The sequence below is a fragment of the Heteronotia binoei genome, chromosome 15 (assembly GCF_032191835.1).
Source record: "Heteronotia binoei isolate CCM8104 ecotype False Entrance Well chromosome 15, APGP_CSIRO_Hbin_v1, whole genome shotgun sequence".
Classification (NCBI taxonomy): Eukaryota; Metazoa; Chordata; class Lepidosauria; order Squamata; family Gekkonidae; genus Heteronotia; species Heteronotia binoei.
In genome coordinates, this window is record NC_083237.1 from 62,512,252 (window position 1) to 62,524,700 (window position 12,449).

Sequence of the window (12,449 nt, forward strand, 5' to 3'; positions counted from 1 at the left end):
TTTACGGGGTGGTTTGCCATTGCCTTCCCCAGTCATCTACACTTTCCCTCCAGCAAGCTGGGGGCTCATTTTACTGACCTCGGAAGGATGGAATGCTGAATCAACCTGGAGCCAGCTACCTGAACCCAGCTTCTGCTAGGATCAAACTCAGATCGTGAGCAGAGAGTTCGGACTGCAGTACTGCAGCTTTACCACTCTGTGCCACGGGGCAGATATATCTCTATATAACTACAAATAATAAAGAGGTAAAGGCAGTCCCCTGTGCAAGCACCCGTTGTTTCCGACTCTGGGGTGATGTCGCATCATGACGTTTTCACGGCAGACTTTTTACGGGGTGCTTTGCCCTTGCCTTCCCCAGTCATCTCTGCTTTCCCCCCCCAGCAAGCTGGGGACTCATTTGACTGACCTCGGAAGGATAGAAGGCTGAGTCAACCTCAAGCCGGTTACCTGAACCAGCATCTGCCGGGATTGAACTCAGGTTGTGAACAGAGCTTGGACTGCAGAACTGCAGCTTTACCGCTCTGCGCCACGGGGCTCTTGCTCACTTGCAGTTACTTGATCGCAAAAAAAAAAAGTTTGTTACAATTAAAAAAAAATGACAAGAAAACCATTAAATTATCTCTGAAAGCAGGAGGTGCAAAACTTAAATCATCATCATTCCTTCTACTAGCATACTCAGGCATAACGTGAGATAAGGACAGACAAAATATACAGTCGAGGATTAAGAACAAGCAGCTAATAAAATTTATAGTGAAACGTGCCCTGCATAGATTTTAACGGACTTCTCCAGAAATTTACTAACAGCCCTTGTGATTTCTATTTCATTAGCTTTCAGCAGGTGCAAAACTGACACGTTACTACTTACTCTTAGTAGGTCGTCTATTCTTCCTTCTTTCTTTTCCAAATCAGAGTTTTTACTGTTTTCTAGTGCAGATATTTTCTCCACTGTGAGATCAGACTAGAGAGGGGGGAGGGAAAAAAAAATCCTGAACTGATAACTCTGTCCATAAGTTGGTCGAATATTTTAGAGATAGAAAAGCAGTATGAAAAGGATGCAGGGGTTTTTCTTTCTTTCTTTTTTTGCCTTTTTGCGTCTTGACCAGGTAAGGCTGCAAAGGATGGATGTTTTTAGCACAGTAATGACCTTCACTTGTTTAGAAAACCAAATAATATAACCCCGCCCGACTCAATTTGGCCAGTGGCGTAATTGGAACCGAAATCTCTCAAACTGCACTGCATAAACTTCACTTAGAACATAAGAACATAAGAAAAGCCATGTTGGATCAGGCCAACGGCCCATCAAGTCCAACCCTCTGTGTCACACAGTGGCAAAAAATGTTATATACACACATACACTGTGGCTAATAGCCACTGATGGACCTGTGCTCCATATTTTTATCTAAACCCCTCTTGAAGGTGGCTATACTTGTGGCCGCCACCACCTCCTGTGGCAGTGAATTCCACATGTTAATCACCCTTTGGGTGAAGAAGTACTTCCTTTTATCCGTTTTAACCTGTCTGCTCAGCAATTTCATCGAATGCCCACGAGTTCTTGTATTGTGAGAAAGGGAGAAAAGTACTTCTTTCTCTACTTTCTCCATCCCATGCATTATCTTGTAAACCTCTATCATGTCACGCCGCAGTCGACGTTTCTCCAAGCTAAAGAGTCCCAAGCGTTTCAACCTTTCTTCATAGGGAAAGTGCTCCAGCCCTTTAATCATTCTAGTTGCCCTTCTCTGCACCTTCTCTAATGCTATAATATCCTTTTTGAGGTGCGGCGACCAGAACTGCACACAGTACTCCAAATGAGACCGCAGGAAAGAAGCCGCTTGACTGCTGCCCATGTTTGATAGACAGGTCACTGAGAAAGCTAGCAGCATGACATGTTTCATGCTTCCTGAAAGAAAAGCCCATTCAGAAAATGGCAAACTGAATCCATTGGTCCCTGGAACTGCCAATCCATAAAAAGTAGGACGGGGACAGCAGGTGGGAGGAGGAGGAGGAAGAGAGGACTGCAGATTTATACCCTGCCCTTCTCTCTGAATCCGAGTCTCAGAGCGGTTCACAATCCCCTGAATCTTCTCCCCCGACAACAGACACCCTGTGAGGTGGGTGGGGCTGAGAGGGCTCTCACAGCAGCTGCCCTTTCAAGGACAGCTCTGTGAGAGCTATGGCTCGCCCAAGGCCATTCCAGCAGCTGCAAGTGGAGGAGTGGGGAATCAAACCCGGCTCTCCCAGATAAGCGTCTGCGCACTTAAGCACTGTACCAAACTGACTCTCTGATCTGGGCTGACCTGGGATGCAGGTGGTGCCCGCAGCCCTTTCCCCAGATTTTGCCTGTATTTTCTTGTGGCCCGAGGAGTGCTTGGTATTAAAACCTGTATTCACATCGTCAGATGCTGAAAGGCCTCGTTGGAAGGCACTGAGCAAGACACGTCTCCCTTAGAAACGACACCCCCTAGGGAGGCCACTGCCAAAAATATAATCCCACCAACAAGGGCTAGAAACTGTCACTGGAAACGGGACCCCCCCCCCCCTCCTCAAGACACCAACGACAGTTTATTCAGCACTGATCACTGAGACCAGAGGCGGATGTGAAAATCCCAGGGGCTGCTGCTAGGACATTGTATGCGCAGTTGTGGAAGCAAGAAAAAATACCAGAGAAATGGGACTGGATTATAAAAGTTATGTCATGGAGTGAAATGGACAAATTAACAAGAAAATTAAGAGACTATGATTTGGAGCTTTTTAAGTTGGAGTGGACGAAGTTCAGAAGATACGTAGAAAGAGTGGAAAATAAAAAAAAGGACATTGGACAATTTTTGATAATGATTAAGGTTTTTTTTTTTTTTTTAAAAACAAAAGTATATTTTTTGGTTTTTTAATAGCTAAAGGTACTTTTAATATTTGGTTGTTTTTTTTTTAAAGTAAATAACGCTGGCGGGGGTCAAGTAACGGGGGAGGGGTGGGGGAAAAGTAAGATATGGGGTAGAAGAATTTTTTTCTTTTAAGTCTTTATAAGATGTAGATATAGTTTCGCTACCATATGTTACTAATAAAAATTGTTTATTCCTCGAAAAAAAAAATCCCAGGGGCCAACTCTGAAGGTTAAAAAGCAGCTTAAAGTGGCGGATCTCTGGTCAGTTCAGAGAAGGAACTCTGAACCTACTGAGCAGAGATCCTGCTGTCAGGCTCTTCACTTGCTTTTGTCACTGCGATGGAGGGGTGTGTGTGTAAAGAATGGAGTGGCAACCTTCTTTATGGGGGGGGGGGAGGCAAGAAAGATGGCATTCTTCTGGAATCTGCCACCCAGGTGCTTCAAGGCAAGCCTGTCCTCTCCAGCGGGGCACACTGCTCATGACTGGACCCCCTCCTAGCGCACCAAGACGTCACCGCCCCTTGGCCTTCCGTCTCTCTACAATGCGCTCAACTTGTCATACATCACGACGCTGCTCGTCAGCCTTATACCTGCGTCTGTTTATGATGGACGGAAATCTGTTTTTGGGAGGTGCAGGAATGCTCTGTGTTCCCCGAACTTGTCGAAGAAGGGCTGCCCTGCTGGGCCTGCAAGCAAAGGAAAGCAAACGTCAGTACGGCCGTGGATTAACAGGATGACAAAACAGCGTGCCCAACGCACGCATCGGATTATACTGTTTCATTTGACTGCTCTCCACCTCAACTGGCAGAGAGTTTCACACCCAGTTCCCTGATTGCCAGTCTGAAGACGTTGGGTGTAAAAAGTCTGGGACTCTTACGTGGAAAGGACAGGCTGTATCCTGACAGTAAATGCTGCCCCGTTCCCCCCCCCCAAAAGAAAATACTTCAGATAATCTAGATTGTTATTCCTATGAAAAAAACTCAGACCCTTTAACTCAACTGAAATTAGAATTTTTATTCTGGAATTTAAAAACGATTATAATCTGACCACTTTCTGAATGCACTTCTTGTTTCTTTTCCTTTTTTTTTTTTTTTAACAGGAAGCCCCACAGAAGGGGGTAGGGAGCTGAAACCATGAGGAACAAGCCAATTAAACCTGGAAGCCCTGGTGTTCTCAACAAGCCCCAAGAAACACACCGCATATCATCAGAGAGGCAAATCATTTTGCCGCCTAGTCCAAGCAACGGGCACAAAATACATAGACAATTTGTACCAATGGCTATGCTGGAAGCTTGTAACGTGATCAAAGACTGCAGCTGCCGTAGGCATTTTAGTTCCACATTATTGATGTCGCTTGCATGACATCATCGTGGCTGTGACTGACACCAAGCTACAGTAGCTAAAGAAACACCAATACAACCACCACTTTCTGAAGCTGAAACCCTGTTAACAGTGAGACATCTACTTCACCCATTAGGGGGCGGAAAGTGAGACCTTGGGATATACAGCTTTGGAAATTGCAAGGGCTGGAACACAATTCTAGAGAATCTTGGTTTTTTTTAGTTTAGACCGTAAGCATTTGGAACAGGGAATCATTTCATCACTAGGAATGACAGAAGAGGTTACAAGGCAGGAAAGCTTAGCCAGCACCCAGAGCTAGTGGGAAGGAAGGAAGGAAGGAAGGAAGGAAGGAAGGAAGGAAGGAAGGAAGGAAGGAAGGAAGGAAGGAAGGAAGGAAGGAAGGAAGGAAGGAAGGAAGGAAGGAAGGAAGGAAGGAAGGAAGGAAGGAAGGAAGGAAGGAAGGAAGGAAGGAAGGAAGGAAGGAAGGAAGGCTGGCTCTTTGGCTAGGATAAAAGAAGCTGGTCAATGGGGAGGGACGGTGGCTCAGTGATAGAGCATCTGCTTGGGAAGCAGAAAGTCCTAGGTTCAATCCCTGGCATCTCCAAAAAAGGGTCCAGGCAAATAGGTGTAAAAAACCTCAGCTTGAGACCCTGGAGAGCCGCTGCCAGTCAGAGGAGGGACGGTGGCTCAGTGGCAGAGCATCTGCTTGGGAAGCAGAAAGTCCTAGGTTCAATCCCCGGCATCTCCAAAAAAGGGTCCAGGCAAATAGGTGTGAAAAACCTCAGCTTGAGACCCTGGAGAGCCGCTGCCAGTCAGAGGAGGGACGGTGGCTCAGTGGCAGAGCATCTGCTTGGGAAGCAGAAAGTCCTAGGTTCAATCCCTGGCATCTCCAAAAAAGGGTCCAGGCAAATAGGTGTAAAAACCGCCGCTTGAGACCCTGGAGAGCCACTGCCAGTCTGAGAAGACAAGACTGACTTTGATGGACCAAGGGTCTGATTCAGTATAAGGCAGCTTCATATGTTCATATGTTCAATGAAGCGGGGGCATCAGGGCGGTAAGGCCAATCACCTCCTCCAGCACCAAACCTTCTGCCATTTCTCCTGCTATTGTAACAAAAGGGGAAAAAAACTGTGTAAAAGTAACAACTGTTGATACAACTCTTGGCTTGCTGCTCTATATCGTGAAACAAACAATTTATTATCAATATGAATTAATTCCGCAGGGCTTGCAAAACCTTTCTCTTTCAGCTTGCTTTTAAGACAGAACCCGGCTAAACTAAACTGACCTGTAGCCATCTAGCCATCTTATGTATGATTATGATCCATAGTATCTTATAGCACCTGTTTTATTTATATTAATTAACTTATGTAATGGAACTGTATTTAAAATTGCTGTTTACATTGTTTTTATTCAAATCACGGTATTCCATGTCTGTGAGCCGCCCTGATCCCGCCTATGGCGGGGGAGGGCGGGATACAAAAATAAATTTATTATTATTATCAATATGATTGACAGAAAAGCACTACATGCAAGATGCCAGATTTGAACAACATCGGCAAAACTACGATAGAAGGCTGATGTTACAGCAACAGCAACGGATTGCCTAGGTAACTATCCATTTCATTCGCCTTCTTCAGGCTGCAGCACACTAGGTAAAGCCTTGAATTCAATCACGGAATGCCCAGTATTTCCTCCAAATTTATATTTAGACACTCTCCAGCTTTTACAATTGTCGTATAGACAGTTGCAGTTGGAGCCTCAGAGATCAGCAGTTACCCTCTTGTCGGATTCAAAATGTCTCCGCGCTAAGCTCTGTTACAGCTTCGCACTCTGCAAGCTGCTCAGGCCTCGAACCGTTCGAGAGAGAAGACAGATTCTGATCAGGGAGTCCACGCAAAGGTAGCACTGCTCGGGGCACTCGCACGTCATACACCCGCAACCAGACCCGCTCCGTCCCCTGTCGAGTTTGGTCGTTAAGGCCGTGCTCACCGCAGTAAACGGGAAACAGAGGCTTACACCTCTCTGGGCCAGCTGCTCGCCCTCTAGCCGCTGTTTCGCCAGCATCGCCGACACCAGCGTTGGCAGGGCAGACTGCTCCTCCTGAAACTCCTTGGCCGCGCTGCTCTCGACCCCGTAAAGCGGCTGCTCCACCCGCCGCTGGAATACAGTTAAAGAAAACCACAAGATGCTTTTGAACGAGGGGGAAAAAAAAGAGATGTCAGCGTAGAGAATAAATCGAATTTCGGCAAGGCATGCTGTTGATAAACACAAGAACGTGACAGGTGGACTGTGGAACTGAGGGGGGATCTGCCACAATTTAGTTGTCCCGTAACTAACCGAAACTGCTCCAAGTTTAAGGTAAACGGAATAAACGATGTTATCTTGTGGATAGTGCTTCCTAGACAACATTTTAAACTCACGGCTATGCCCGTCTGTTACTCTGATCTCTCTCCCCCCCCCCCCCCGCACATCACACAGATCCAAGTTTTTGCACCAACGAAGGTGGACGTCAACCAAAAATAATTGGCCTTTTTTGCATAACAGATTCTATTTCTGCTGGCCAAAAGGGAGGCAGCAGGCATCCTATTCCACCAACTATTCCATCAGTTGGCCTCCCTCGTCGTGACATCGTGCTTTATGGCCTTGTTGAGGTGCTGAATCTGATTACTGACACCATCCCTTCTTCTTGGGGCCAAAAACTGTACTTTGCGAAACGTGCCCTTTCCGCCAGTAATGCACCTTATTTTATCGTTCTGCTGTTTTGGTTTTATTGTATCGGTTTAAATTTGAATTGTAGGTTTCATTGTTCAATTTGTGCTGTGATCTGCCCTGAGCCCGTTATGGAAAAGGCAGAATACAAGTTCACTAAATAAATTAAATAAATAAAAATAAAACTAAGCAGAATGCTGAAGTCTGCCCCCAACTACCAAAAGTCCCACTCAGCACCCACCCATGGCTTCTAAGCAGGGCTTTTTCTGAGCAGGAACACAGAGGAACGCAGTTCCGGCCGGCTTGGGGTCAGGGTGTGTGGCTTAATATGCAAATGAGTTCCTGCTGGGCTTTTTCTACCAAAAAAAGCCCTGCTTCGAAGATTAAAAAAGGGATTGCCCAAACACTTTCAATTGCTTTACAGCCAGAACAGCAAGAAACTTGCTTTAAAAAGTCCAAACAAAGTCAAAAATGCTGAATTCAGCAATACCAGATTCCATGCACTAGCATGACTGACCCATTTAAATTCAGTTGTTCAGATTGGGAAACGAACACCCGAAAGCAGGTATCTGCTCTAGTATTGTGCATTTTCTGTGCATCTGTCTACAGTGCCTATGAAGACCGGTCGCAGACACTCAAGTTTGAGGCATGGCCTTATTTTGTTCTTTTCCCCCGTAGCAAGCCAGGAAGGTGGATCCACTCCCAAGCAATGTTCCCTCTGAGCTGCGGAGTCTTGCGAGCAAAAATTCTACTTCGTGAGCTACTGGCATGAAAGTTGGGAGCCACTGCATCAATTAGCTCGCTCTAGGACCCTTTTTCCTGAGCGGAGACAAAAATGCGTGAGCCAGAGACTAAAAAAATTGTGAGCTAGCTCACACTAAATCAGCCTAGAGGGAACGCTGCTCCCAAGTCTCCCGGGTCGCTAAGCACAAGCTCACCCACGCGCATGGCCTGATCCTATGTAGATCTACTTGGAAGCTTCACGAAGGCCAGCAACAGGCCATCCTCCTAAGTGTGCGCGGGAGCGTAGCCTGAGAAAGACCTCTGCCGATGAATACCAAGGTCTTCTGGGCACTTCTGTCATCTACCCCGGGATGGGGAAGCCAGCGCAGAGCTCAAGATTCCCAAACCCAGCTTTGAATTAAGTCTAGCGACTGAAAACCACAAGAAACCCAGGAGCTTCAGAACCGACTGTTGCTTTTTGGGATCATGTACGTGACTTTGTCAAGTTTTCTTCCTTTTCTAGAAGACTACGCCACATTCAGAAAAAAAAAAAAGGGCGTGTGCATTCACGATGACGCGGTTGGGTAAGCTGGGTAAGCTGGAAGTAGGCTTGCCAATCCCCGTGTCACAGCGGGGGTTCTCCTGCTTTCCCAGGCTCCTTCCTGCCCCCAGTTAGCTGGCCAGAGGGAGGAAGCCCCGCCCCTACAGTCACCATGTGACTTTCCACCTCCGGAGGCTTCAGTCTTGGGATGGTGTGTCTGTGTTACTTTGAAGAAGTTGGCAGTAACTTGTGAGTAGAGACGCCAATCCCTCACTTCAGAGTCGCCAGAAAGGGGGGGGGGTAGGAAGCTGCCAAGTCAGGGGCCACGAGGCTGTGCTAGTGCTGCTGGTTTTTTTTTTTAAAAACGTACAACTGCTTCGACCTCAGAAAGCATAACGCAGTCACAACAAAAGGCACAGAAGAGGCAGGCGAGCTGTGTAACAGCACGTGTTCTCAGGGACATGCTGAATTGGGAGTAAGCCTAACCATATATTCAGAGCATGATATAATATAACCATATATTATATCAGAGCAGGGGTGGCCAAACTTGCTTAACGTAAGCACCGCAGAGAATAAAACGTCGGATGTTTGAGAGCCACAAGACATGAACAAATATTACTCGCGTGTCTTTATTAAAGCTCGTAATACTTCCTTTGCACAGAAAGATAAAATGCATTTGCACTTTACAACGTGACCATGCTAGGAGGAGACTTTTTAAAAAAACAAAAGCTGGGAATAACAGTCCCCAAAAGACCAGCACAGGGAAAGGTTAGGGAATTGTTTTTTGGCACCAGTGGGAGAAGGAAACACACACGTTCCACATAAATCAATGAACACTGTTTATATCATTATGCATCTATCTTTGCCTTGGCACCAAGGTTATTAAATACAGCTCCTACAAGAGCTATGAAAGTAAGAGAGAGTCCTATGCTTGGCCTCTTCAATTCCATCCCTCCTCCCAGTGCAGGGGTGGCAAAACTCACTTAACGTAAGAGCCACAAAGAATAAATGCCAGATGTTTGAGGGCCACAAGGCGTGAACGTCAGATGTTTGAGAACTGCAAGGAATGAAGGAAGACAGATGGGGAGGGAGAGGTTGAAAGAAAGCAACTTTAACTTGATATGCATTCTCTAAGCAGCCGGCTGGCTTAGTCTGAAGAAGTGTTTTAAAGAGGCAAATAAATGCCTTCTCCAAGCCAGCTGATAGGGCGGTGGGGTTTTCGAGAGCCACACAATGTGTTTGAAAGGGCCGCATGTGGAAGGGGTCCTGAGGCCTCAGTCTGCTGTGGTCCTGTAAAAGGTAGGCCAGCTACCTAGTGTGGTCCCCAATTAACCTGTCTCCCAATTCTATCACCTGAACACGCTGAGCTGTTAATCAACTTTCAATGCACTTTCCAACTGGATTTTGCCAGTTCACACAGTAAAATCCAGTGCGAAAGTGCACCGGAAGTAGATTGAAAGTGCATTATTTTAAAGCCCTATATGGCCTGGGACCTGCCTACCTGAAGGACCGTCTCTCCCCACATGTTCCCCAGAGAGTACTGAGGTCGGGAACTCAAAACCATCTCGCTATCCCTGGGCCAAAAGAAGTCCGCCTTAAATCAACTAGAGACAGGGCCTTTTCTTTTATGGCCCCTACATGGTGGAACCAGCTGCCGGAGGAGGAGGTGAGGGCCCTGCGGGATCTTATTCAGTTCCGCAGGGCCTGTAAGACAACCCTCTTCCGGCTAGCTTACACCTAACTGGGATGGGAAACAAATGTAGCTTACTAGACTCTTGCTACTTATACTGTTATAAGACTTGATGTTTTAAAGTTTTAAGGTTTTTAAATGTTTTGACTATTTTAACTGTTTATATATGTAAATGTTAACTTAAATTTTGTTTTATTATCTGTTGTGAGCCGCCCTGAGCCATCTTTGTGGGAAGGGCGGGATACAAATAATGAAATAAAGAAATAAATAAATATTTGGTGCGTGCGATCAGAATCTTTGCGTGACAAAGACCGAGAAAGGCAGAGAGACTAAGGTTAAGACCAACGTCACGGTTAACTTCTCACCCGGAGGCGAGTGCAGGTCCTTTCTGACTCCAGCCACTCCACAACAAATAAGGCGAGTGTGCTGGCAAAACTCTTGGCGAGCGGCCAAGAGCAACAGTGCCGAAGCAACTTCCATCCAGCCTCATGACCTTTAATAAAGAACACGCTGAGTCACGGTAACTCCCACAAGGTTCTGCTTGGCTGGCACGCCTACAGGAGTCTCTCTCCTGCCGGATCTCCTCGGCACTAGCCGATCTGCACATTGGCAGCGACTCGCATGCGGGCCCTTGAGAAAACAGACCCTAGTGCTGAACTATGGGGAGTAAATGTAGAACGTAAGAACCGTGGGAAGGGAACAAACAGAAAACGAGGAGGGATTCAAGTGTGAAGACCTGCCCCCCCATGAGAACCCTGCACCACCTTCCTGGCCCCCCGTAGCGATTCTGAGTGTACCAGAAGTGGGCCTAATAGTCTCACCGCACATATGCTGCATGAATCTTATCTGATTGGCTGACCCACACTGAAGAGAAAATCACATCAATGGGGCTTAGCGTCGATGATCTGACCCTTTTTTCATGATGAAACAGAGATTCATTGACATGGAGATTTAAGACCTTAGAAATCTCGCTTCATGTAATAACGGTTGCGAGAACTCTCTATGCGAAATATTGGAAAGTCTCGAAATTACCAGACAGAAACGAATTCATACAGAAATTGTTAGAGGCTGCAGAGATGGACACTCTCACCGTAAGATTAAGAGGAGGCAATCTACAGGATTGCAGGAAGACTTGGAACTATTTATATATATGGATAAAAAGTATCGAATTATGAGCAATTAAGGTGTGTTTTTGGATAAAGCCCTATAAGCTCCTTGGGTGGAAGGGTGGTGTTGGGTGATGGGTCGGTGTTGGGTAGGTATGTATGACTTTTGTACAGTTTGTTGTTTATGGATATATGGAAGCGCTAATAAAAGATTTGTTTGTTTATAAAAAAAAAGAAGAAAAGAAAAGAAATCTCGCTTCTGGGCACTGCTCTCCCATGCAACGGGGGAATTCCTCTTAGTGGTTCACTTACGGAGTATTTTTCTTGTTTGATTGACCCTGACATTCGATGGGCGTTTTATGTTAGCCCGTTTTAATGTGCTTCCTTCTGCCGTGTTATATGGGAGGTTTAAAAAAATAATCATTATTTAATAGGCTATGTCCCTGTGGGCAGAAGGAAACTGAAGGAACAGACCATGTACTTTTAGCCTGTAGATTCTACTGTGATTTATGTGCATCTCATCTGGATCCTATATTGCAATCCCTGGAGGGTAAAATCTGAAGAAAGCAAGATAGTAAGCTTACTAGCCTCAAGGCTGAAATGATCCAACTGGTGGCAAACTTCCTTTTCTGTGCTTATAAGAGGAGAAGGCTGTTTAGAATGTTTAATTAACCACTTTTTCCCCCTGCTTCCCTGATTTGATACTATTGCCGTTATGCCAATAAAGGTTCTGTGGCTGCGTGAGTGTACCAGTGTGTCAAGCGTTACTAAAAAAAAACAGCGAATGCCAGAAAGCAGTGTTCACAGAGGCACTTTTGAGATGCCGCATTGCTCCCAACGTGAGGGTCCATGCTCTCCCACTTCAAGGGAATACTTACAGGTAAGGGATTCGATAAGGAATGCTGTGGTGACGATCGTGCAACCGGTGGCACGCTTCTCCCAGGGCTCGTTCCGGGACCGCTTCCCCCAGCAAACTAATAAGGGTGAAGGAGAGAAGAGATCATATATGAACATATATAGCTGCCTTATGCTGAATCAGACCCTCGGTCCATCCAAGTCAGTCTTGTCTACTCAGACTGGCAGCGGTTCTCCAGGGTCTCCAGCTGAGGTTTTTCACACCTATTTGCCTGGACCCCTTTTAGTTGGAGAAGCCGTGGATTGAACCTGGGACCTTCTGCTTACCAAGCAGATGCTCTACCACTGAGCCACCATCCCTCCCCTTAGACATATGAATATATGAAGCTGCCTTCTACTGTATCAGATCCTCAGTCCATCGAAGTCAGTACTGTCTTCTCAGAGTGACAGCGGCTCTCCAGGGTCTCCAGCTGAGGTTTTTCATGCCTATTTGCCTGGACCCTTTTAAGTTGGAGAAGCCAGGGATTGAACCCGGGACCTTCTGCTTCCCAAGCAGATGCTCTACCACCGAGCCACCATCCCTCCCCTTAGACATATGAACATATGA

The 12,449-nt window shown here is 46.3% G+C and overlaps 1 protein-coding gene across 1 annotated transcript in view; it reads right to left on the reverse strand.

The window, feature by feature from the left end:
- TLK2 (tousled like kinase 2) overlaps positions 1 to 12,449 on the reverse strand; it is a 72,717-nt gene that overhangs the window by 40,578 nt on the left and 19,690 nt on the right. The window contains exons 6-9 of the mRNA XM_060255481.1: positions 11,866 to 11,961; positions 6,208 to 6,375; positions 3,469 to 3,564; positions 866 to 958 (exon numbers count right to left, since the gene is read on the reverse strand). Coding sequence (XP_060111464.1) covers positions 866 to 958; positions 3,469 to 3,564; positions 6,208 to 6,375; positions 11,866 to 11,961 — 453 coding nt within the window. The remainder of the gene's footprint in view (positions 1 to 865; positions 959 to 3,468; positions 3,565 to 6,207; positions 6,376 to 11,865; positions 11,962 to 12,449) is intronic.